The following is a 27599-nucleotide window of genomic DNA, read 5'->3' on the forward strand; positions in this document are numbered from 1 at the left end:
TAAATTAAGCTTCTTTAATTCATAAAACTACCCACAGAATAAAATAGCTCACAGAGTAAAATTAGCTTAGTATATCTCAATGATTATATATTGTCTTTCTCAAGAGCAATATTTTACACATAATATGTTCCATAATTGAATGCTCAGTCTTGCCGGCATTTAAATACCAACACCAAGTTGTCCAATCCAAAGGTTTGAGTAGGTAGTGGTTTACAGTCATATCTGACCCTCCCATTTACTAATCAGAGTACATTTTTTATCCTCCAGGGTGAAAATGAAAAATATAAAAACTTATAATTAATTCTACCAAAAGGCTGGCCAAATGCCAACCAAAATATAACTAAGCTTTTTGCACTCATCGGGTTGTGCTCGTATTATGAGTTGAAAATAAACTGTTTTTGCTCTTGCTCTAACCGGACGCGCGCAAAAAGCCGAACTTAGAATAGTGTGTGTGCATTCACTTATTTCCCCATTGAAGTCAATGGAGCAAAAAAATTGGAAAAAACCCCAATTTGTTTGTAAACCCGATCGCATATTCTTCACTCCGCACCTCCGGGATGAAGAAAAAAGGTGGTCCCGCGCTGGATGAAGATGGAGTCGCCTGGAAGAAGACCTTCCCCGCCGGACTTCAGGAATGGTGAGTACCTATTTCGGATTAGTGTTAGCTTTTTCCTTGGGGTGTTTTTTATTTTAGATTAGGGCTTCTTTTTTTTTAATGGGCACTAAAGAGATGATTACCCTTTTATGGGCAATGCCCATAAAAATGCCCCTTTAGGGGCAATGAGCAGGTTCGATGGGGGGTTGTACTTTTAGGGGGTAATTGGTTTATTTTAATGCTAAAGAGCTGTTAAACTTAGGGCAATGCCCTACAAAAGGCCCTTTTAAGGGCTATTGGTAGTTTATTGTTAGCTTAGGGGGTGTTTTATTATGGGGTGGCTTTTTTGTTTTTATAGGGGTATTAGATTTGGTTTAATTTTTTTATTTTGGATAATTTTGTTTATTATTTTCTGTAAGCTTAGATTTTGTTATTTTTCGTAATTTAGAGTTTGTTATTTTGTGCAGATAGGTTTTGTTATTTTGTTTAATCTTAGATTTTGTTTTTTTGTGTTGGTGATGTGTTTGTCCGGCATTTAGGGATTAATAGGTTTATTTTAGTAGTAGCAATGTGGGGGGTTTGTGGTTTAGGGGTTAATCGCTTTATTGGGGGTTGGTGGTTTAGGGGTTAATAGCTTTATTTAGTGTTGGCAATGTGGTTGGCTGGCGGTATAGGGATTAATAGATTTTTTTTAGTAGTAGCGATGTGGGGGACGCTGGATTAGGGGTTAATAACTTTATTTAGTGTTGGCTTACTGCACCATACAGCACAACAAAAGAAAGATTTTTTGTTACTTGCAATGGCTGTGGTATAGAAATAGTGGTACGGACCCATTTTGCGCGGTGTGTACGCTACGGCTATACCACACAACTTGTAATCTCGCTGTATGTGCTTAATCCCTTCAAATGTGTATTAAACACAAAGGGCTATATTCCAAGTGGCACTGTGTTTTTTTACCGTGATCACGAATACTCCTCAAGAGTTAAGCTTTTTGCGCTAGTCGGGTTGCATTCGTATTACATGTTCCAAAAAACGTATTTTGCACCAGTGGTAAACAGTGTTGGTTATGCAAAACTAGGGAATGGGTAATAAAGGGATTATCTATCTCTTTAAACAATAAAAATTTTTGGAGTTGACTGTCCCTTTAACCTTTTTTGATGCAAAAAAATATTACTGCTCTTTTGTATGCATGACATTTTAGTGTAAATGTTACCGATACATAATTTGTATATTGAAAGCACAATCTTTTGAGCAAATGGATTCATTTTAACACAACCATGATATATTTTAGATTATACAAACAAATGAAAAAACAAAAGTATACTACACATATCACATTTTTTTTTAAAATGAATTTAAACTAAACATTCGTTCACACATTGAATTCCCAAATGTTTCACTTTATTATCTATAAAGTAATGGGGGCTGCCATCTTGAAACCTATGTTTTCTTTATATAATATTGGTGCTGAGGACAATTTGGGACATATTCAGTGTGCAAACAAAGGCTGTGTGGAAAATAGCACAGTACCAGTTACTATTGCAATATTACACACAGTTATGCTCTTGTTCTTAATTGTGGTTTCAACATGATGGTGCCCATTATTTTATAGAAACTCTTGGAATGGCTAAACCCACACTTTTTAGAGCTAAATTACAAAAAAAGGAGACAATATAAATAATATAAGCATAATACACATAATTAAGCATATTATTTTACAATTGCAAAGTGTTCAGTGACTCTTTAAAGCTACATACTTTGCTGAATATCATGCTAAATATATTTTTGGAATTATACATTAGTCTATGGAAAGTTCTAGCTACACAATGTAAATAAAATAAAATAAATTAAATAAATTGTACTTCTTATCAACACATACATAACAGTCTTTAATAAAACAGCAAAAAAATTAAATTGTATTCCATTTTGAAATATCCTCAGTACATGGAATATTATATGGCTACAAATTCTTCATAAGGCAGAGCAAGCATTCTCAGAGTCCCACTGCAGCAAGACATAGAAACTATGTGCTGGTTTTTAAGGGACAATAAACTGAAAATTAAACATTCATGATGCAATTTTGAACAACTTTCTAATTTACTTCTGTTATTTTATTTGCTTAGTTATCTTGGTATCCTTCTTTGAAAAGCAAACTTAGGTAGGCTGAGTTGCAGCAATATACTACTGGGGTGGCTGTACATATATATGGCTCTTGTCATTGGCTCTCCCAGTGTGTTCAGCTAGCTCCCAGTAATGCATTATTACCTCTCCAAAAAAGGATACCAAGAGAATCTAGCAAATTTGTTATTAGAAATAAATTGTAAATTTGTTTAAAATTGTATGCTTTGAGTCACGACAGAAAAATATTCGGTTTCATGTCCTTTATGTTCCTGAATCCCAGTGGCTTTTTAAAATAGTCCATGTAAGGGGAGGGAGGTCATCGATTTCTTTGTACTTAGACATAAAAATGTGCATTCCATTGTTTTTATCCCCAGCACCATGCAGACCAAAATGGTACAAGTGAAGGGGACCCCACTGTGCTGCACCAACAATGCTACAAGAGTTTTACAAACTCACACACAAATACAAATACATACATCAGATGAATGATTAAAAGGTAATAAAACCCCAAAATATTCTTTCACTATTCAATTCACAATTTTAAACAATTTTCTAAAATACTTCTATTATACATTTTTCAATTTTGCTTCGTATCCTTTACTGAAGGAGCAGCAATGCACTACTGGGAACTATCTGAAAAGAGGAATATATTGTAACCACCAATCAACAGCTTGCTCCCAGCTCCTGGGCATAACTAAGTAAACTTTTCAACAAATTATATCAAGAGAACAAAGCAACGTAAATAATAAAAAGAATATTGGAAAGTTGTTTAAAATTATTTGCTCATCAGAATCATGAAAGAAAATTGTTGGGCTTTATGTCCCTTTAAGGTTTCTGTACATAAATAACAATCTATATTCTATTAAATTGAAATATTGTATTAGATTAGATATGAATAATAAATATTAATAAAACACACCATAGCTAGCTATTTTATCATGTCTCTATAAAACAAGAAACAGTAAGGGTAAGGTATGTAATTTGTTAACTCAGACACACAAAAATACCTTTCTACAGTTGTATTTGTACTAAGGCATCCAGTGATTGTTTCGAAAAAAGGTTTGTAAATTTAAGTCTGAAGTGAGGTTGAACTTACAATATTTAAAGCTGCTTCTAATTAATGTATAGTTTTATTATAGCATATTTAAATAGCATCTGCTTTAGGTACAGTTTATGGATCTTGAGATAGTGTTTCCAATTATTTTTGATGCTATGCATATGAATTCAGTACAGAGACGGCCTATCCTGCTTAGACACAAATGATAATAAGCAATGAAAACATCAGTGCAATCACTGATTATGAGATGTAAGTTAACACTATTTTGGCTGAGAGTAGCAGGATATAGGGCGGCATAAAATTTTGGGGTAAATCTATGGCGCAATGAGATAGGGGGGATGTTATAATGACAACACAGGGGATTTTTAGAGGGGCAGCAGATTTATCAGTGCCTAGGGCAGCACAAAAACTAAATACACCTGTGTGAGACATAATATTATAAAATATTATAGCAAACAATCTCTTGCTATTTAATACAGAACCAAATAGAATGTGCTATATGGCTCACACCATAGGCTCTGCTATTATTGCAGTAGTCAAATTTTTGTCTTCATAGAGCCCACTGATAGGTTCTAACACAAAGCAATTATTTCCCAGATCTCAGAGTCCTTATCCTATGTACCTTGAGATAAGTTGGAGTTTGCATTTCACATACTGACCCCACAGTATCAGACCTATTTCACATCCATAGTCTTTCTTCTTGCAGTCTTTAAAGAACATCCAGATTCTATACAATCCACATACTTTGAAAAGTTCCATCACTCTTTATGTGCACCATAACGTATCTCATGAAGTTGCTATATGCTCATTGGTATTTCTGTTTGTACATCATCCTAGGCACCAACAAGTGTTGATTGTAGAATTTTCTCGAAAGCAATAATGAAATTCTTTGCTGTATAGACTGAAAACTAGCTTCAGTACTAGGGGAATGAATAAAAGCTTCAAAGATTTGAATGAAACAATCATGCAATAACCAGCCATGGAACTTACAATGTTCACACTACCTATGGTAAAGTTATGCCTCTAAACTAAGCATGGTGCTGAGTAGAGACTTTTGCCTTTCTCTTCTCTAGTCTGTCAAGGTTCTTGCCATGTTTTTCCAGAGCGTTTCCGTAAATATCTGATTGCTGAAATGGCGCCAAGGTTTGCTATCAGAGCTGGAAAATAAGAAAATCAATGAAATAACAAAAGCCTCATCCTAATAGCAGCCAAAAAGTAAACTATGAGTATTACTGATGCAAAGTGGTGACATTAATTTTTTTATGTGTGTTACTGGCACTGAGTAAAATCAGTGAGTTGCATGTGTAATTGTCAGCTTGTTAGAAAACTTTGATCTGTAGGTGTTAAGGAAAGCTGGGACAAAACACTAATCTTTATATGTCGCTGACAGTTTGGTTTTAAAAATACCTGATCTATATGTACCTCACCTTGAGTAAGCAGTGCAGTACCAGGGACCAGTTTTAAAAAGGACATAGTAGAATTGAAAAAAAGTTCAGAAAATTCTAGCCACAAAAATAATAAGAGGAATAGAGGATTTAAACTATGAAAAGATGTTAGCCAAATTGGGTCTGTTTACTTTACCCATATACAGAGTTGACAGAAGCGCTGTTTATTCCAAGACAAAATTTAACGCTAGAACTTAAGGAAAGGAGATTTAATCCAGCACCGTAAATGTTTTTTTTTCATGGTAAGAGCAATCAAATTGTGGAACATCTTGCCTAAGGAGGTAGTGAATGCCAATACAGTAGATACGTGCAAATACGGATTTGATACACTTCTGGCTAAAATAGAATTCAGGAATATGATTGCTTGTGTCAAATGGGTTAGCTTTCTAATTGTTAATATAAGTTCAACTGGTAGCTACTTTATATTAAATCAGGCAGGTTCTGTATAGGTTAAACTCAATTGACTTCTGTCTTCTTTCCACCTCTTCTACAATGTTACTGTGTGTTTCTGGCAGCAAACAGTGTAAAATAACAGATGTGTGTATTACAGACTTACAAGGGTGAAATAATTGGTCTACATGTGCTACTGGCAAACTTACGCCTAGATTTAGAGTTCTGCGGTAGCCGTCAAAACCAGCGTTAGAGGCTCCTAACGCTGGTTTTTACCGCCTGCTGGTATTTAGAGTCAGTCATTAAAGGGTCTAACGCTCACTTTGCAGCCGCGACTTTTCCATACCGCAGATCCCCCTACGCCAATTGCGTATCCTATCTTTTCAATGGGATCTTTCTAACGCCGGTATTTAGAGTCTTGGCTGAAGTGAGTTAAGAACTTTCTGGGCTAACGCCAGTTCATAAAGCTCTTAACTACTGTGGTCTAAAGTACACTAACACCCATAAACTACCTATGTACCCCTAAACTGAGGTCCCCCCACATCGCCGCCACTCTATAAAAATTTTTTAACCCCTAATCTGCCGACCGCACACCGCCGCCACCTACGTTATACTTATGTACCCCTAATCTGCTGCCCCTAACACCGCCGACCCCTATATTATATTTATTAACCCCTAATCTGCCCCCCTCAACGTCACCGACACCTACCTACACTTATTAACCCCTAATCTGCCGACCGGACCTCACCGCTACTATAATAAAGTTATAAACCCCTAATCCGCCTCACTCCCGCCTCAATAACCCTATAAGAAATAGTATTAACCCCCAATCTGCCCTCCCTAACATCGCCGACACCTAACTTCAATTATTAACCCCTAATCTGCCGACCGGACCTCACCGCTACTCTATTAAATTTATTAACCCCTAAAGCTAAGTCTAACCCTAACACTAACACCCCCTAAGTTAAATATAATTTAAATCTAACAAAATAAATTAACTCTTATTAAATAAATTATTCCTATTTAAAGCTAAATACTTACCTGTAAAATAAACCCTAATATAGCTACAATATAACTAATAATTATATTGTAGCTATTTTAGGATTAATATTTATTTTACAGGCAACTTTGTATTTATTTTAACCAGGTACAATAGCTATTAAATAGTTAAGAACTAATTAATAGCTACCTAGTTAAAATAATTACAAAATTACCTGTAAAATAAATCCTAACCTAAGTTACAATTAAACCTAACACTACACTATCAATAAATTAATTAAATAAACTACCTACAATTATCTACAATTAAACCTAACACTACACTATCAATAAATTAATTAAATACAATACCTACAAATAAATACAATTAAATAAACTAACTAAAGTACAAAAAATAAAAAATAACTAAGTTACAAAAAAATAAAAAAATATTTACAAACATTAGAAAAATATTACAACAATTTTAAACTAATTACACCTACTCTAAGCCCCCTAATAAAATAACAAAGCCCCCCAAAATAAAAAAATGCCCTACCCTATTCTAAAATTAAAATAGAAAAGCTCTTTTACCTTACCAGCCCTTAAAAGGGCCTTTTACGGGGCATGCCCCAAAGAATTCAGCTCTTTTGCCTGGAAAAAAAAACATACAATACCCCCCCCCAACATTACAACCCACCACCCACATACCCCTAATCTAACCCAAACCCCCCTTAAATATACCTAACACTAAGCCCCTGAAGATCTTACTACCTTACCGGGTATCACCGATCGGTCCAGGCTCCGATGTCTTGATCCAAGCCCAAGAGGGGGGCTGAAGACTTCCATCCTCCGGCTGAAGTCTTGATCCAAGCGGCGGCTGAAGAAGTCCATCTTCGGGCAGAAGTCTTCATCCTATCCGGGCAGAAGAGGACATCCGGACCGGCAAAGATCTTCATCCAAGCGGCATCTTCTATGTTCTTTCATCCGATGACGAGCGGCTCCATCTTCAAGACCTTCGGCGCGGATCCATCCTCTTCTTCCGACGACTAGACGACGAATGAAGGTTCCTTTAAGGGACGTCATCCAAGATGGCGTCCCTCGAATTCCGATTGGCTGATAGGATTCTATCAGCCAATCGGAATTAAGGTAGGAAAATTCTGATTGGCTGATGGAATCAGCCAATCAGATTCAAGTTCAATCCGATTGGCTGATCCAATCAGCCAATCAGATTGAGCTCGCATTCTATTGGCTGTTCCGGGTTACTTAGGAGGGTGTTAGGGTTAGGGTTAGACTTAGCTTTAGGGGTTAATAAATTTAATAGAGTAGCGGTGAGGTCCGGTCGGCAGATTAGGGGTTAATAATTGAAGTTAGGTGTCGGCGATGTTAGGGAGGGCAGATTAGGGGTTAATACTATTTCTTATAGGGTTATTGAGGCGGGAGTGAGGCGGATTAGGGGTTAATAACTTTATTATAGTAGCGGTGAGGTCCGGTCAGCAGATTAGGGGTTAATTATTGTAGGTAGCTGGCGGCGACGTTGTGGGGGGCAGATTAGGGGTTAATAAATATAATATAGGGGTCGGCGGTGTTAGGGGCAGCAGATTAGGGGTACATAGCTATAATGTAGGTTGCGGCGGTGTACGGAGCGGCAGATTAGGGGTTAAAAAAATATGCAAGGGTCAGCAATAGCGGGGTCGGCAGATTAGGGGTTAATAAGTGTAAGGTTAGGGGTGTTTAGACTCGGGGTACATGTTAGGGTGTTAGGTGCAGACTTAGGAAGAGTTTCCCCATAGGAAAAAATGGGGCCGCGTTAGGAGCTGAACGCTGCTTTTTTGCAGGTGTTAGGTTTTTTTTCAGCTCAAACTGCCCCATTGTTTCCTATGGGGGAATCGTGCACGAGCACGTTTTTGAAGCTGGCCGCGTCCGTAAGCACCGCTGGTATTTAGAGTTGCAGTGTCGGTAAATTATGCTCTACGCTCCCTTTTTGGAGCCTAACGCAGCCATTCTGTGAACTCTAAATACCAGCGGTATTTAAAAGGTGCGGGGGGGGAAAAAGCATGCGTAGCTAACGCACCCCTTCTAACGCAAAACTCCAAATCTAGGCCTTACTGATTTATATGTGTTACAGGTGGATAATTAAAATAATTTATCAATATTTTTGTAATATATTTTACATCAATAATATTAAACACCACTTGCTTTTTTGTAAGATTGTAACTTGTCCTATGTTCCCAGACCCAGATTTTGCCTTAAAGGGACACTAAACCCATTTTTTTTCTTGCATGATTCAGATAGATCATGCAATTTTAAGCAACTTTCTAATTTACTCCTATTATCAATTTTTATTCATTGTAAAGCTTAAGAGACGGACAATTTTTGGTTCAGAACCTGGGTTATGCTTGCTTATTGGTTTGCTAAATGTAGCCACCAATAAGCAAGAGCTATCCAGGGTGCTGAAACTAAAATGGGCTGACTCCTAAGCTTTAAATTACTGCTTTTTAAATAAAGATAGCAAGAGAATGAAGAATAATTGATAGTAGGAGTACATTAGAAAGTTGCTTAAAATTGCATGCTCTATCTGAATCATGAAAGAAAAAATGTGGGTTTAGTATCCCTTTAAGGTCTCTCTAGGGAGTGTGGAACAAAACACGTTTGAAGAATAACAAAAATAAGGTAGTGCAAGACCTAAAATATAAAGCTCTTACAATTTTATTTTTGGTTTCCAAGTTATTTGAATTTTGCACTTTTATATAATCACACATAATGCAAAATATATAGGTTCCTGATCTCCAGATAAGAGGAACACCAAATGACTCTCAACATCAGGAAACATTTGTATAATTATAAGAGAGACTAAGAGGTTGATCACAATCCTTTAGAAAAAAAAACAACGTATCAAATGACTTATCTACAAAAAGCCCTAGGCTAAAGGTGATTTTCTGTAGAAAATGATTAGATCAATTGTTCTAAAGAATTTAGATCAACACCTATTTTTTTTTTTTTATTATTATTATTATTATTATTATTATTATAGGCATTTATAATTGTCATTCCAAAAGAGGTACATTAAGAAGACTTTGATAACTTTTAATTTTTAAGCAACTTTCCAATTTACTTCTATTATAAAATGTACTTAATTCTTTGGTTATCCTTTGCTGAAGGGACAGCATTGCTCTAATGATAGCTAGAAGAACACATCTAGTTAGCCAATCTCAAAAGACAAATGTGTGCAGGCACCAATCACCAGCTAGCTCACACTAGTGTAGGATATGTGTATCTTCTTTTTCAACAAGGGATACCAAGAGAACAAAGCACATTTAAAAACAGAAAATAATTTAAAAGAGTCTTAAAATTCCATGCTCTATCTGAATCATGCAAGCTTAAAGTGAATGTAAATTTTGATGCTAAAGTGCCCGGTTTTTAAAATTCGATTAAAAACAGGGGCACTTTAATTCATCAAAATTTACATTTCACTCCGTTTGTGAAAAAAAACTTACCTTTTAATCTTCACAGCAGCTCCAGCTTCCTCCTCCCGTTGCAAAGCCTCTTCCTGGGTCTAAAATGAGGAATCCGGCTTCCTCCAATCACGGCGTTGAATCAGACACTGATTCCCCCGGGGGGAAGCTGTGATTGGAGGATGACCTATCCATCATTTCTGACATCAGAAATGGCTTGCGACAACCGGAGGAAACTGGAGCTGCTGTGAAGATTAAAAGGTAAGTTTTTTTTCACAACAGGAGTGAAATGTAAATTTTGATGAATTAAAGTGCCTCTGTTTTTAATCGAATTTTTAAAAAACGGGCACTTAAGCATCAAAATTTACTTTCACCTTAAATTTTGACTTTCCTATCCCTTTAATACAAATCAAACTATGTTGTTTTCCTTAGTGTTTTTAGTATTTTGGTGAAAACTCCCCACTTTTTAACTTGCAACAAAAAATAGTGAGAACTGTAGTGCAATTTTTTATATAGAATTACGCTGGGATTTAAGAGAAAATGTCATATATATATATATTACGCTTTGTATTTTGTACTTTTAAGTAGGAATTTCTTGTTTTTTTTTTTCACATCCGGTGTACTTAAATTACGATTTACGCAGTGCATATTTAATACAATTTATTCTGTAATTTACCTAACATTTTAAGTTTTTTATAAAATACGATTTTCGGTGAACAATTTCATCACGAATTTTGATGGGAATTTTTTCCCAGTGTATTTTTGCGTTAATGATTCAATTATTAATTTTGGAAGATTTTAAAATTACAAATTTTATTGTGCACTTTAGTAATATATGCATTACTTCTCATATAAAAATGCAGTAATCGCCCCTTAGCGAATCACCTTGTTTTCAGGGTAAAAAGTGGATTTATGTCATTCCAACAGGGTAATAGAATTTTGGCGAGCGTTCTTATAAAGTATCACTAGCCAAGGGACCTTTTTAGAATTATCTTTCGCAAAACAGTTAAAGGGACACTGAACCCAAATTTTTTCTTTCGGGATTCAGATAGAACATGCAATTTTAAGCAACTTTCTAATTTACTCCTATTATTAATTTTTCTTCATTCTCTTGCTATCTTTATTTGAAAAAGAAGGAATCTAAGCTTTTTTTTTATTTAGAACTCTGGACAGCACTTTTTTATTGGTGGATGAATTTATCCACCAATCAGCAAGGACAACCCAGGTTGTTCACCAAAAAATGGGCCGGCATCTAAACTTACATTCTTCTCAAATAAAGATTCCAAGAGAATGAAGAAAATTTGATAATAGGAGTAAATTAGAAAGTTGCTTAAAATTTCATGCTCTATCTGAATCACGAAAGAAAAAAATTGGGTTTAGTGTCCCTTTAACCACAGCTCTGAAATTGCGGTAATGATTCTAGTGTAAATCGCGATTGTGCTCAACTTGTAATATCAGCGCAATTTACATACTTTTTAAATTATATTGAAAGTATTTTATCATGTGCATGTCACTTTTTTCTGCAGGGCAAGGCAGCAACACTCTGGTTGGTAAAAAAAAAAAAACATGAACCACTGGATGCTTTGCAAATAGTTTGAAAATATTTCCGAAGCTTTCACAGCATGTTTAACCAGATTTGTTAAAACATAACAAGTAATGGGCTTAATCTCAAGGGACATGATTCAGAGATTACAAGTGATTTTCCAAAAACTTTCCAATTGACTTCTATTATCTAATTTGTTTTGTTCTTTTGGTATCCTTTAGTTGAAAAGGAAATCTAGGTAGGCTCAGAAGCTGCTGATTGGTGGCTGCACATATGAGCCTTGTGTTATTGGCTCACCCAATGCCTTCAGCTAGCTCCCACTAGTCCATTTCTGCTTCTTCAACAAATAATACCAGGAGAATGAAGCAAATTACATAATAGAAGTAAATTGGAAAGTTGCTTAATATTGTATGGTCTATCTGAATCATGAAAGAAAAATTTTGGGTTTCATGTTCCATTAAAATGGTAAAGGGACAGTAAACACCCTGTAATTAAAATACATTTCTGTTTTTGTGTTGCTATAGAATAACATAAGTCTTTATGTTGAAAAAGTCTTGCATCCTGTAGTATCTTTTTTTTCCAATTTTTTTTCAATAGCTAAACCCCACCCACCATTTGCCTTATTTGGAGGAGCAGATCTAGCCTTGTGGTTGTCAGCCGCACTTGTCCGGATGAATACCACATGTCGTCATTCACACTTAAAGGGTTAAAAATGGGTCAGATATATTTCTGTGTAAAAACAGAATTCAGAAATATCATTAGTTCAATTGGCAGGTTCTTTATTGTAAATCAGGTAAGATCTGTATAGATTGAACTAAATGGACTTCTGTCTTCTTTCAACCTCATCTACAATCTTACTATTTTACTATGTTTGGCAGTCTAGGGACACCCCCCTTGAAACTTTTAAAGTTAGGGACAGATATAAATAATCTCCTGCACACATCAAGCAATCACTGTTGAGCCTGAGTTCTACATTTCATAAAATGCTCTTGTTCCTTTTTTGGGGAAGTAAAAAAGCTACATTTTTAATATTTAAATTATAGCAAAAAACAGGAAAACAATACATAATAAAAGCACACTGAAAAGTTGTTCCTGAGAACTGCACTCCATACTCAAGGTGAGGTCTTACCAGGGATTTATACAGTGACATAATTATGCTTTCTTCCCTTGCATATATTATTATTATTATTATTATTCTTTATTTATAAAGTGCCAACAGATTCCACAGCGCTGTCCATGGTATAAAAATACAGTACAATAAGAGACACCAGACAAAATGTAACAAACCAATACAGGGGGAATTGGGGGCCCCCTGTATTTGTTTGTTAAACAAATATATGCCTCTTTTAATACAAGCTAGTGTCTCATTAACCTTAGAAGCTGCTACCTTGCATCACACACTCATTATTAGCTTGTTATCTATAATTATGCCTTAATTATTTTCCTCTTTTGCTAAGTCTAGTGCAATTTAAATAATAGGTAGCTTGCATATTTTTACTTTCAAAATGTACAACCTTACATTTATCAGTACTAAATCTCATTTGCCATTTACCAGCCCATTCCTTAATTTTCTGTTTAATCCCCAAAGCAATTACATCCTGTACTGACATTATAACTTTGCACAAAGCTGTATTAATAGAGATGCTGCTATTTAATTTCTTTAAGTCATTTATATTTTTTTTTAAAAGAACAAGACCCAGAACTGATCCTTGGGGGACCCCACTAATTACTTTTGTCCAATCTGTGTATGATCCATTTACTACAACATGTTGCTTCCTGTCTTTTATCCAGTTATTTGTCCATGAGCTAACATCTTCTAAATGAAAAAGAGGGATGGGGTAAATTGTAATAATTAAACACATAAAGACAACACAAAATGGCAATAAAATTGATTTTTCTATTTATTTTACTTAATTTTTTTTTACTTTAATATCCCTTAAATCTGCAATATCGATGATGTAAGCAGGAGGGTTCCACATACCTGTTTTCCAACCATCTGGAGACCCCAAGTCTGAAGATTTTACAGCCCAAGATGCAAAGGCAAGAAACAACAAGCACATTTCACCTTTGCCAGAGGATATATTAGAAATTGCAGACTCTAAAAAAACATAAAATCTTAATGTTAGAAGTTAAACTTTAAGTCACTGTTGCTTTTTGGATATGTAGCACTTAACATTAGTACAAATTATTTTCATATCACAATAGAAATATTGTGATAATATTTTGATTAATGATGTACAACAAGGAATAGATAGTAACATCTCTATTTTTGCAGATGATACAAGGGTGCAAAAGGAAATTGCTTTAAAAGCGGATTTACAAAAATTAGAAGTATGGGCAGGAAAATGGAAAATGAGATTTAATGCAAGGTTCTACATTTTGGAAGGAAAAATATGCAGGCAATGTATTATTTAAATGGGACTAGACTTGTCAAAACCAAGGAGGAAAGGAATTTGGGAGTAGGAATACATAATAAGCTAAAGATGAGTGCACAATGCAGGGCAGTGGCTTCTAAGGCTAATAAGATACTAGAATGGAAGGAAAGCATAATTCTGTCATTATATAAATCCCTGGTAAGACCTCACATTGAGTATAAAATCTCAAAAACATACATTGCAGACTTAGAAAAAGGTCAGAGAACGGCCACAAAACTAATAAGGGGAATGGAGAATTTAAGCTATAAGGAGAGGTTAGCCAAACTGAGTCTGTTTTCTCTAGAAAAAGGTTCTTGAGAGGTGACATGATTACTTTATATAAATATATAGCAACGTAAATGTTTTTTTACTGTAAGAGCAATGAATTTGTGGAACTCATTACCTAAGTAGGTAGTAAATGCCAATACCTTAGATACATTTAAAAATTGTTTAGATACATTTCTGTCTAGAAACAGAATTCAGGGATATGATTGCTTGTGTTAAATGGGTCACATTTTTAATGGGATTATTGTAAGCTCAACTGGAACTTTTATTGTAAGTATATTAAGATTTGTATAAGTTGAACTCAATGGACTTCTGTTTTTTTTTTAACCTCATCTACTATGTTACTATGTATACAATTTTGATCAGAGGTTCCTCTAATTTTGACAGTATGTTATTCATAGTGGTTCCATATTATCAACACCAAACAACTTACACTGCTATTTAGCACTATATATGTGACTCACTAAATAATAGCGACTTGTTTACATGACCAGCTGTCAGGGAGCTTCTATTGTTATTACATTGATACCTATTTTACATTGGAACAAACATTAACAAAAAATGCTAATCTTACTGTCGTGCTCCCTTACAACAGTTAATTCTAACTGGAACATTAACCAATGACAAGAAATCCTGAAGGCTGTGTTGACCCGATACCGAACTACCTGCTAATATCCTAAATATGATTCCCCCATTGCAAACCTTAACTCTAAACAGCCCTCCAAAAATCCTCTCATTGATTAGTCCCTCACAGCTGCTGCAAAAAAATAATAATAATAATAAATAATTATATATATATATATATATATATATATATAATGTTACGAGTAAAGTCAGAAATCCTGACTCCCCAAGGTTCACTTGGGGTGGATGCCAGAGGATCGGCGGGGCGCCTTCCTTGAAACCCCCACACCCAGGCAGAGGCAACAAAATTGTGTAGATGGGGGAATTACATTGCATCTGGCTTTACCCACAGCCACTTGGGTAATGTCAGGTTTACCCGGGTAATGCTAGGATTACCCAATTTCTTACTTTATCCTCAACATATATATATATATATATATATATATATATAAATATCCTATATAATAAAAGGCCAAGTGTGTTTGTCCGAAGCTGTCATGCGCAGTAGAGACTGCGCACGAGGACACACACACCTGGCCTTCTAACTGTCAGTGTCTTCCTCCTGGCGTCGCGTGTGGTGGAGTGGGCGTGACACGGACGGGGTCGATCGTGATGTGGGGGGGCGGGGCCGAGCATGACGCAGGCGGGGCTGAGAGACAGCAAAAGAGGGAGAGAGACAGCAAAATAGAGGGGGGAGAGAGAGAGCAAAAGAGAGTGGGGAGAGAGCAAAAGAGAGGGGGGGGAGAGAGCAAAAGAGAGGGGAGAAAGAGAGAGCAAAAGAGGGGGGAGAGAGAGAGAAAAAGAGAGGGGGGAGAGAGAGAGCAAAAGAGAGGGAGAGAGACAGCAAAAGAGGGAGAGAGACAACAAAAGAGGGAGAGAAACAGCAAAAGAGAGGGGGGAGAGAGAGAGCAAAAGAGAGGGGGAAAAGAGAGGGGAGAAAGAGAAAGCAAAAGAGGGGAGAGAGAGAGAGCAAAAGAGAGGGGGGAGAGAGAGCAAAAGAGAGGGGAGAAAGAGAGAGCAAAAGAGAGGGGAGAAAGAGAGAGCAAAAGAGAGGGGATATAGAGAGAGAGCAAGGGGTGGGACCGCTGTACTGCAAAAAAATGGCCCGTGTACACGGGCTTTAGGACTATATATAAACATAGCCCCTTTACATGATCCCTTAGCCCTTAGAACATCCTAAGGGGGTTACACAAAGGGGTGAATGTGTTTAAAATAGTATTGCGGGTGGCAAGTTAACCAAGTTTATTTGTATTGGGTGGAATATTGCTGTTAGCAACTGGAAATCAGGGCAGCGATTAGTGATACTTAATTATTTTTAAATTCAGATGGAGCATATCATTTTAAACAACATTACAATATACTTCTACTATCTAATTTGATTCATTCTCTTGGTATCTTTTTTTGAAAAGCTTACTTACCCTCAGGATTACCAATTGACTACTGGGAGCTAGCTGCTGATTGGTGTCTTCACAAATATGTTAATTTGTCATTGGCTCACCTGATTTGTTCCACTACTTTCTAGGAGTGAATTTATGCTCCTTCAACAAATAGCAATAGAGCAATAGAATGGAGCAAATATGATAATAGAAGTAAATCAGAAATGTGTTTAATATTGTATGCTTTATCTGAATGATGGTAGAAAAAGGGGTCTATGTCCCTTTAAAGCAATTGTAGAAGAGCTTTTAAGATGTCACAGTCAGAGAAGGGTCAGTGGGAGCATTGTGGGCTGCTGTACATAATAGTTATGGTCATAAGATACTGTTTTTATTATGTTCTAGTAGCTCCCATACAAGCTGATAGCTGTCACTATTACTAGGAAGCTGTTGCGGTGTTTGAACTGCTTGGGTTTGATGGTTTTCCCATTGCTATAAATTGCAGTAGGGCTATTGCTATTTGCCTTGTGTAGGATTTAGACCTTTTGTTTTTCTGCCACACGTCTGATGCAAATAAAATGAGTAACTAATATTAAACTGGAATCATATAGATTAATTCTCTGACCAGATAGATTATTTTAACAAAATTCTTAAAGGGAAAATCTAGTCAGAATTAAACTTATTCAGATAGGGCATGCAATTTTAAAAAACTTTCCAATTTACTTTTAAATCAAATTTGCTTTGTTCTCTTGGTATTCTTTGTTGAAACCTACACATAGGTAGGCTTGAATGCTAGTTTCTAAGCCCTTGAAGTCCATGTCTTATCTCAATTGTATTTTTGACAGATTTTCTCAGCTAGACAGTGCTAGTTCATGTGTGTCATATCAATAACATTGTGCTCACTCCAGTGGAGTTACTTATGAGTCCGCACTTATTGGTTAAAATGCAAGTCTGTCAAAAGAACTGAAATAAAGTAGCAGTCTGCACAGGCTTAGATACATGGTAATCACAGAGGTAAAAATATGTTAATATAACTGTGTTGGTTATGCAAAACTGGGGAATGGGAAATAAAGGGATTGTCTATTTTTTGAAACAATAAAACTTCTAGAGTAGACTGTCCCTTTAAATAATGAAAACATGCTAAGAACGTGTAACAACCTAACCAAACATTTTAAAAATGTGGCAAACTTCTTTGCACACTACGGGCTAGATTACAAGTGGCGCTGTATTTTTTTTTCTGCGATCTCCAAATCTCTGCTAGAGTTAAGCTTTTAGCACTAGTCGAGTTGCATTCATATTACAAGTTAAAAAAAAACACCTTATTTTACACTAGCAGTAACCAGAATAGCACAAAAATCAATTTTTCGTCTGTGCGTGCATGTATTCCCCCATAGAAATCAATAGAGAAAAAAAATGAAACAAAACCCTAACAACCAAGATCGTGCAAACACCGTCACAATCGCATTTTCAAATTCCCCATAGAAGTCAATGGAGAAAAAAATATATGGTGAAATAAACACCCATTGCGCAAACAACATAGCATATTCGCATTAGCAAATATGAAATATTTATAGTACATACATAGATAAAATCTTTATTAAATATGAATATTGCATATATATGTTTTTACATCTTTTCATCTACTTAGTGACAAATTGCTCTAATGCACTTATATATATATATATATATATATATATATGTGTGTGTACATACAGTATATATTTATGTTTTTTTATGTGTATATATGTCTGTCAATACATAAATACATATATACACATATAAATACATTAATATATATGTACACAATACACACACATATATGTATATATATATATATATATATATATATATATATATATATATATATATATATATATATACATACAAATACATATTTAGCAATGTATCTATATGTATCTCTATGTTAAAGTACTTTGGCTGCTTTTTTTTTTCTATAAGCTTTTTTTTCATATCTTTGAGCGCTTATAACTTTTTGTGCAATATTTTAAAATTATTTTTTTACTAGACAGTGTTAATATGAGTGTAACTGTACTTTGTAATGTATTTTTCAAGTGTTTTGTGCAACTTTTTTGTTTCAGAAAACAGTTAACCACAGCTCTGAGATCTTGGTAAGGATTGAAGCGTAAATGGCGATTGTGTTAGCGCAATCCCAATTTCGCTCAACTTGTAATATCTGCACAAATAAAAAGGCTTGCAAAAACACAATATCGCTTGCACAAAACAGTTTGTGTCTCACTTGCAATCTAGCCCTACTTCTTCTGGCATGTAGTGCCACCTGGAATGTATACCTCTTGTTCTTGGTATTGCTACAGTTGTCTCCTTTCTTGGCCCCATCGTCCTAATCCTTTCGGGGACACTAAATCTTTCATTCTTGTTTTTCATGTGATGGGTCTCTCTGACAGCTATGCCTTTTCTTACTCTGCACAACCCTTGAGGAAGGAACGTCTGGAGAGCTTCAGCAGCATTTTTTGCTTGGAAAGCTGGTATACCGAACAAGATTTGCTTGCCACCCTGCTGGTCATCGTCCCTCTCAGCAAAGAAGAATTCATATGCCTCAGGCACACAAAGAACTTCTGATGTGTCTTTACCTTCCTTCTTCCTGACTGGACTGAGCACCAAACCTATGCATGAACCTTTTCTTTTTTGTCTTAATGCAGGCAAATTAGTTCTGATCTCTTCCTCACCATTTTCAATGAAAAAGTATTCATACATCTCGGGTGTATACATAATCCCTTCCCCTTGTTTTTTTGAGGTTCTAGGTATTTTTTCAGTAATCATTCCCTCTGATGTATCTCTGTAAAAAAACTCATACATTTCAGGAATGGTAAGGATGGTGTTCTGAAAGTGTTCTGTAGAGAGTGGTACAGATGAGTCCATGATGTCTACAGTCTGATTGGATGAAAGTCTGACTCTTAGGTTTGTATCATCACCAGCAGACAGTTTGCAGCCTTCACTGCCAGTCTCATGGGTTGCTATGTGGATCACATTGGCTTCTTCTGGAGCATGAATATTTAGTCTTTCAGTCAAAGGTGCTGTGTGATTTCCCAAATTGCTATCCCAGTTTATATAACTATCACTTCCTGATTTTTGCATAAAGGTTCCATCACCTACATCACAGACCACACTTTTGCTTGTGTTATTACATCTGGATTCAAGAGATTCTACCAAACCCTGTATGTTTTTGTCTTTGCTGGTTAGCAGTTTGTTGGTTTGACCTGTTACATTTAAGCATCCATACTCTTCCTGGCTCCACCTTGCACTGATATCTACTTCAGGCTCAGATTGGTTTATCTTTACTGAATTTACATTTTCATCAATATTGTTATACTCCCACGGTACAGATGTCATACAGTCCTCAGGTAAACTGGAACTACTGATATTCTCACCTGGATTACATCCTTTGTAAAGAAAACTATTTATTGAATGAGGTGGTTGAGTTTTAAATATGGCATCATCCGATGAGTTATTACCATTGGGTAAACAAAATGACCCAGTTTTGGGTTTGGAATACTGACGCTCACTTGGTGCATTTCCGTTAGTGACATGTGGTGCTTCCTTCTCTTTGTCACTCATATTATTTATGTTTACTATATTTCCCGCTATATCTTGTGAGGTTTCCATCTCATTAAACAATTTTCTTTGATTGTGGAGGCTCTTTAGATGTCCAGCTAAACATTCATTAACTGAATCAATTGATGAGATATCTTTATTGTCTGTTGTCTTTGGTAGAAGAATATCTGCACAAGGCAATGCCACTTTCTCCTTGTGAGAAGGAGTGTTTCTTTGACAAAGAAATTTTAAAACAGACCCCAGTTCTTCCTCATCTTCACTCCCTGAAAGCACATCTTCACTTTGGCCAATGAAGTTGACCTTTGAGGGCTTTGCAGGTAAAATGAGCACTGATTTGCTCTGAACTGTAGGATGCTCCTCCTGTGTGGGACATAGGCTTACCCGAATAAGCTTTGCACTAGAAGTAGCTGAGGGAAGTGGTTTGGAATCTTCAAGTTCTGGGTCACTCAGTATAAGTTCCTCTTCTGTAGCCAAAGCAACTTGCATCAAGTTACATTCCTCTGCTGCGGCGTAAAACTCTGCCCAATCACGGTCATTAATCTGGATACTGTACTCAAAGTTATCCATAGCTGTAGGTAGGAAATATAGGTTCATTATTAACCACTAGCAGTATGTTTTTCCATTATAGTTATATTAAACTCAAAGTATACTTCTAATGTATGATTGCACTTATTATATCCAGTTAAAGGAACACATTAATCAAACATTTCATATCATGTATAGGAAAGATTAGCAGTAAAACATATTATTTTGCATAAAAAATACGTAAAAGCTGTTTAAATGTAATGTTAATGTGAATCTAACAAAGAGGTACATGATTGTGTACAATATCATTATCAGCTATGCATATTTTTTCACAACTGATCAATCATTTTACCCTTTGGCTGCCAGTAACATACAAATCAATAATTTAGGTCTTTGGCTGACAGTAACATACGTAAATAGAAGTGATTTGAACCCTCCTTGACTGCTCACCACTTTTTTCTGCTCCATATTTGTTTTGTGTTGAGGCATAGGAGGCCTTTTACACTTAACTATCACTCTAAAGCTTAAAACTGGGCAGAGGAAGGGAAGTCTCCTCTAAATGCCACTGCAATAAAGTAGTTGTTTTTGGAAGACTAGAGAGTGCCTGCCCTTTGCTTGATGGATATAACTTTGCTGGCACCCTGGTAGTTGAGATATATATATATAAATTGAAATGTTATCTCTTTGTCCCAGCATGATTTCTTCTAAACCTTCTTGTTTGCATAGCTTTCCTATAACCATTACTTAACAGCTATTTTAAATGCCAAAATAAAGATAAAGGGTAAAGGGTTATACCTTAGTATACCTTAAAATGAGACAATATGAATCCTGGTTTTTAAGTCATATGAAAACACTTTTCCAAGATTTTTATTTTACTTTTCCAAAACATTAGATTTGATTTTTATAGAATGGCATTTTGTGGCTATTTAGATAACTCGCTTCCATGTTAAGGTTTTTCTGCATGCTGAGTTGACATTTAATTAAACACAAAGTTTAGACATTCATTTTAAAATCACTCAAAATTATATGAAATTATTAATTGCACAAATGTGATAAATTGATACTAAAGAGTTTCTCTCTCTCGCATGAATTTTGTTCTTATGCCTGTGAGATATGCTATTTCCACTTATTTTTTTGTGGGAGTGTTTTTTTATCAGCCAGTAAATGTCTATTCCACAGACAAACTGTGCACTGTTATTGCCCCATTTACTATACTGTGGGTGGACAACATTCCCAGGAGCCTGCCCTCTCACATTAGCGGGAAGCAAGGAAGTACCTGCTGCCAGAATTTAAGATTGCACAAGCAATCACTTGTACAGCCCCGTCTCCTGCTCTCTCACAGCCAATTACACAAGAGCATGGTTCGTCACTCATCACAGACATGAGTCCAGGATGTTTTTGGTCCACCACATGTGAGGTTTTAAAACTGCTGCTAATTAAAGGGGCACTAAACTGCTGAGCACAACTACAATAAAATAGTTAAAGGGACAGTCAAGTCCAAAAACATCTTTCATGATTCAGATGTATGTAATTTTAAACAACTTTCCAATTTACTTTTATCACCAATTTTACTTTGTTCTCTTTGTATTCTTAGTTGAAAGCTAAACCTAGGAGGTTCATATGCTAATTTCTTAGACCTTGAAGGCCGCCTCTAATCGAAATGCATTTTGATAGTTTTTCACCACTAGAGGGCATTAGTTCATGTGTTTCATATAGATAACATTGAGCTCATGCACGTGACTTTACCATGGAGACAGCTCTAATTGGCTAAACTGCAAGTCTGTCAAAATAACTGAAATAAGGGGGCAGTCTGCTGAGGCTTAGATACAAGGTAATTACAGAGGTAAAAATGTGTATAATTATAACTACTGTTGGTTATGCAAAACTGGGGAATTGGTAATTAAAGGGATATTCCAGCCAAAATTGGAAACCACATGGGTGCATTTTGGTATTGAACAGAAGCAATTTTGTAATATACATGCATTAGCAAAAATACTTCTAATAAAAGCTATAGCTGTTTCAAAAGTGTATTTAAGTATGCACCGTGCACCAGCATTTTAAACACAGCACTTGCTCAGAAAGCCTAAGGTGCTTGTGCCATCTGTTAATGACTCAATTTGTTAATTGCTGACATGATACAAGCCCCAGTGATGATCTGAGCAGCTGCAATATTTAAAATGTGCAGTAACAATATCTAGCTATGCCTCACATGCACATGCAGAGAAAAATGTCAACACTAAAACAGTGATAACTTTTACTAGAAGCATTTTTGCCAATACTTGTATATTGCAAATATGTTTCTATTCAAAGATGTAATAAATCTATGTACATTTATATTTTGACTGGAATATCCCTTTAAGGGATATTCTATCTTTTTAAACAACAAAAATTCTGGTGTTGACTGTCCCTTTAAGGGGATATGAAACAGTCTGTTTCATTGTTGTAATAAAAATCACTAAGCAGTGGCTTATACTTAATAGAAATCATTGCAATTTGTATTCTACTCTTAACCTCTCTAAACAAGATTACTTCTCTACTCTTATCTCTACTTTTTCTTCTAACCCAAAACATCTGTTCTCCACTTTCAATACTCTTCTCCGCCCACCACCACATCCTATTACAACTTCTCTCTCAGCTCAAGATTTTGCCGGCCACTTGAACAACAAAATTTATTCCATCAGAAACGAAATCATCTCTCAACATAGTAACAGTCTCCAACCCCCTCAAAAACTCGCAATCATCCAAAACCCACAAAGCAATTAATTCAGCTCTTTTGCACCTGTTACTGAGGAAGAAGTTTCTGCCCTTATACTGTCCGCTCATCTCACTACCTGTCCCCTTGATCCAATCCCCTCACTGCTACTCCCCTCACTTTCTCCTACCCTTAACCCTATCCTCACACACATTTCAACCTCTCCCTCAGCACCGGTATATTTCCCTCATCTCTTAAACATGCACTGGTTGCACCTATCCTCTCTCGAACCAACCTCTCCATCCAACTACTGCCCTATTTCCCTATCTGGATTTTGTTCCACCACTCCACAGAGACCAGTAGTTAAAGTTACCAATGACCTACTTACATCCAAAGGCCACTTTTCCATGCTAATTCTCCTTTACCTGTCTGCAGCCTTCAATACTGAGTGTTGACCATCCTCTTTTGTTCCAAATCCTCTAATCCTGCAACACAGCCCTCTCATTGTTCTCCTCCTACCTTTCTAATTGTACCTTTAGTGTAACCTTCTCTGGTGCATCACCTGCCCCTTTACCACTTTCTGTACATCATTATTAGCTTCCTTAATAAAATCCCACAGGTTTCAATGTCATTTGTATGCTGATGACACCAAAATCTACCTTTCTGCAGCAGATCTATCCACCTTCCTTGCTAACTCGTGTCCCCAACTGTCAACTCATCTTTGATCTCCTCTTACTACCTTAAGCTAAATCTCTCCAAAACTGAGCTCCTTATCCCCCCTTTTTCTTCCAAAATCTCCACCCCCCATTTTTCTATAACTGTTGATAATTCCATCATCACCCCAACCCTGCATGCCGATATCTTGGGGTCACACTTGACTCCACCATAAAAACATCTCCATAATTTGTCATTTCCTCACACAAGACACAATTAATATTTTAATCCACTCTCTCATCCTGTCCTGCCTTGACTATTGCAACTCCATCCTCTCTGGTCTCCTTAGCTGCCGTCCATCTCTTACAATCCATAATGAATGCCTCTGCCAGGCTCATCTTTCTTACACGTGTCTCTTTATCTGCTGCACCTCACTGCCAATCCCTTTACTGGCTTCCTCTAGTCTCCAAAATAAAACATAAAATTCTGGCTCTGACATAAAAGGCGCTCAATAGCACTGCTCCCCCTATATCGCAGACCTTGGCCCATATTTATGAAAGTCTGGCGGACCTGATCCGACAGTGCAGATCAGGTCCGGCAGACCTCGCTGAATACGGCGAGCAATACGCTCACCTTATTCAGCATTGCACCGGCAGCTCACAAGAGCTGCTGGTGCAGCGCCGCCCCCTGCTGACTCACGGCCAATCGGCCGCCTGCAGGGGGTGTCAATCAACCCGGTCATACTCAATCGGGTTGATTTCCGGCGATGTCTGCTCTGAGCAGGCGGACAGGTTATGGAGCAGCTGGCTTTGTGACCGCTGCTTCATAACTTGTGTTTCTGGCGAGTCTGAAGACTCGCCAGAAACATGGCCCTTCAAGCTCCGTACGGAGCTTGATAAATATGGGCCCTTGTCTCCAGATACTCTCCCTCCTTTTTCCTTCGCTCTGCTCACAATCTCCTCCTTTCCTTCTCTCTCATTACCTCCTCACATTCCCGTCTACAGGACTTCTCCAGACTGGCTCCTATCTTGTGGAATGCTCTGCCTCGCTCCACCAGACTCTCGCCTAATTTTGAAAGTTTCAAGCTCTCCTTAAAAACTGTACTATTCAGGGATGCATACAATATACGCTAAAGTTTTGCTACCTCAGTTCCTCTCCGCCTTTTTATCCCCTTGAACCCCCTTAGCATGTAAGCCTATGAGTGCAATTCTTGGCAGCGCCCTCTACCCACTTGTTCCTTATAAATGTTACCTGCATATCATATATATGTTTATAGTGCTGCAGAATCTGTTAGCGCTCTAGAAATAACTGATAATAATAATTATTTTAATTAATTTGTGCAGTGTCCATTACTTCCTGTTATATCGTGGCTGGGGCCTCTGCAAGAAGGTTTATCTAGCTTGATGTCTTAAAACTTCTAGAGTAACATACTCAGAACAGACAGAATGCAATCTAAGTTGCCAATATGCCTGCTCCCTTATCTAGCTGCAGGCAGTGACTGAGAATGTCTATATGCTAATTTTGAAGAAAACAAGTCAGTTGTTTGTTTTTTACACAATCTGTTTTTGATGTTTAATTTCATTGAGCAGATTTGTTTATAATAAAGGAGCATTTTTTAATATCCCTTTAATAGACCATGCTATTGTATTTCCTCCTATGTTTACAACTTTCTTCAAAACAGTTCTCCTATTTAAAATATTAAAGTGTCAGGTGCTGAAGCTCCCCTTCCTCATATTGGGAACCAGTGTCATTTGATTTGGGTTACTATGCATAACACAGCTTGTGCATTTTACATTATTGTATTTTTTACAGAAATAAGTGAGGGACAGTCAAAAACACTTCTGTTTATGTGTGTTACTGGCAGCCAAGAGGTAAAACATATTTACTGTATGTTACATGCAGCCAAGGGGTAAAATGACTGCACATTTGTGAAAAATATGCATGTTGGGACCTTAGCAGGGGCTAAGGTAGAGCTTTTGGGGGGGCATTGTGACCGGTCGCCGAGAGATTGTCCAGCACTTTTGTGGAGGACAGCTGGCAACCCTATTCAGGGGTGGCATATGTACATAGCTGACAAACATCAGGGTCAGAAGAGTATTTAACTCTGTGTTTAAACACATTCTTCTATTCAAGCAATAGTACAATAATAAAATGCTCTTCCACTATAAAGCATTTTTTTATTTCTGTTAAAAGTGAGTTTAGATAACCTGGATAATGAGGAAGATATAAGCAGATGTTCCAGGACTGCCTTGTCAGGTTTATGTGTGGTGGCAAACATCATGGTTAGGGTTAATTGTGGTGTCTCATTAGCATTACAACAGTTCAGTTTGTTGTTTTTTGTTGTTGTGGGAGAGGTCATGGTCAGGGTTAAATGTACTGGGGATTAGGTCAGCGGATGTGCTCATAGGAGAAGCTATAATTTAGTGAGCCACATATATATTTCACTAAATGTCACTGTGTATAAGCAGGCTGAGAAGATGGAGGAGCTAGGTGAAATCTGTTGTTGGTGTTATTTTTTTTTACAGCAGCTCCATTATAAAGTTTGTATAGTTTAGTCCAAAGTTTTATTTTGCATTATGATCAGTGGTGTATTTAGTTTTTGTGCTGCCCTAGGTACTGAGAAATCTGCTACCCACATAGACCCCACCTCCATAATTTTGTATCATATCTGCTTTATATATTTCTCACAAACAGATTCCAAAAATCAAGTGAGAGATTATTCCCCCTACCAAAAAAACAGGGATTATTGATTTGCAATTAAATAATTCCCCATAGAAATCCTACTGCCCTAGGCACAGGCCCAGTTGACCTAGTCCTAAATATACCAGTGAATACAGTAAATTCTCAGTTAAACTACATTTCAATAAGATATCATTTGCATTAGCAGAGTTAGTAAAGAAAAAGTAAGAAAAAAACCCCAACTAATCTGTTGATTACTTTTGATAAGTGGATTACGTTCATGTCATTTCAACTTCAACTGATATTAACCTTGAAGAATGACCTTGGGAATTTCTTTGCAACAAAACATTAACGTTCAAGGGGTTTTCGATAAATCTGTATATACATAATAAATAGCAGACTCATCTGGAATGCTTTTATTTAAATAATAGATCATCTGTTGTTATATGTCTTGAAATTACTGTGTAAGCAAAAGGCCAGACAAGTATTATGGTGCATTTTACGGGGTCAAACCAGGGTTATTAGTGAGATACATAGGAATCTTGATGCATTCGTATGGAAAACTTTCTGTTTCGGTTATTCTTCCCAGTGATTAGAGGTGCTATATGACTCTGCCAAATATACTAAGTCATCACAAAGGCAGATAACATTCTCTCACCCTATCAGATGCACAGAAATGTAGTAGATATCTCTGTAGCACACAAATTAATATATTTAGCACTATTTCAGATATTTGAATTGCAGAAAATAGCTTGATATTTGTATTTAATGTTTTACAGAAAATGTTATTTGATATTTTTTTAAAATATCTGACAAAATATTAATGAACAGATAAGTTTAACGAACACAGAAAATGTTAAGACAAACTTTTTTTTTACTGAGTATTTTCTATTCCTTACTCCTTTGCATTGAAAATATATGTTTAAAATAAATGTATGACTATACCAATACGAAAATGTAATGTTATGTTTACAAAATAATAATAAATAAATAAATAAAAACTCTACTTGTTGGTACTTACCTCTCTGCAGTCCTCTAATAGCATGCTGGTGGCTGGTATGAAATGACTTTGTTACTCCAAAGAGCTACGTGCAGAGAGTCAAGCAAAGTTACCTATCACGACAATGTTGTCTGTGCAGGTGCTGAAAATAGGTCTCCTCTGAGTCCCAAGTTCCTCACTA

General features: G+C 36.5%; 1 protein-coding gene across 1 annotated transcript; it reads right to left on the minus strand.

The window, feature by feature from the left end:
- On the minus strand, positions 1 to 27599 carry PERM1 (PPARGC1 and ESRR induced regulator, muscle 1). The gene is made up of 4 exons (XM_053690460.1): positions 27440 to 27599; positions 18587 to 20437; positions 13563 to 13679; positions 1 to 4930 (listed from the first exon to the last, which is right to left on the minus strand). The coding sequence occupies exons 2-4, from the start codon at positions 20433 to 20435 to the stop codon at positions 4851 to 4853; spliced, it is 2046 nt and encodes a 681-aa protein (XP_053546435.1). The 5' UTR covers positions 20436 to 20437; positions 27440 to 27599; the 3' UTR covers positions 1 to 4850.

This window comes from Bombina bombina, chromosome 8, assembly GCF_027579735.1.
Source record: "Bombina bombina isolate aBomBom1 chromosome 8, aBomBom1.pri, whole genome shotgun sequence".
Lineage (NCBI taxonomy): Eukaryota > Metazoa > Chordata > Amphibia > Anura > Bombinatoridae > Bombina > Bombina bombina.

Coding starts and splice junctions, on each gene's coding strand:
- PERM1 (XM_053690460.1), bottom strand. CDS start 20,435: ATGGATAACTTTGAGTACAGTATCCAGATTAATGACCGTGATTGGGCA. Junction 13,680..18,586: donor AGCAATACCAAGAACAAGAG/GTATACATTCCA, acceptor ATGTTTTTTTAG/AGTCTGCAATTTCTAATATA. Junction 4,931..13,562: donor TCCAGATGGTTGGAAAACAG/GTATGTGGAACC, acceptor CTTATTTTCCAG/CTCTGATAGCAAACCTTGGC.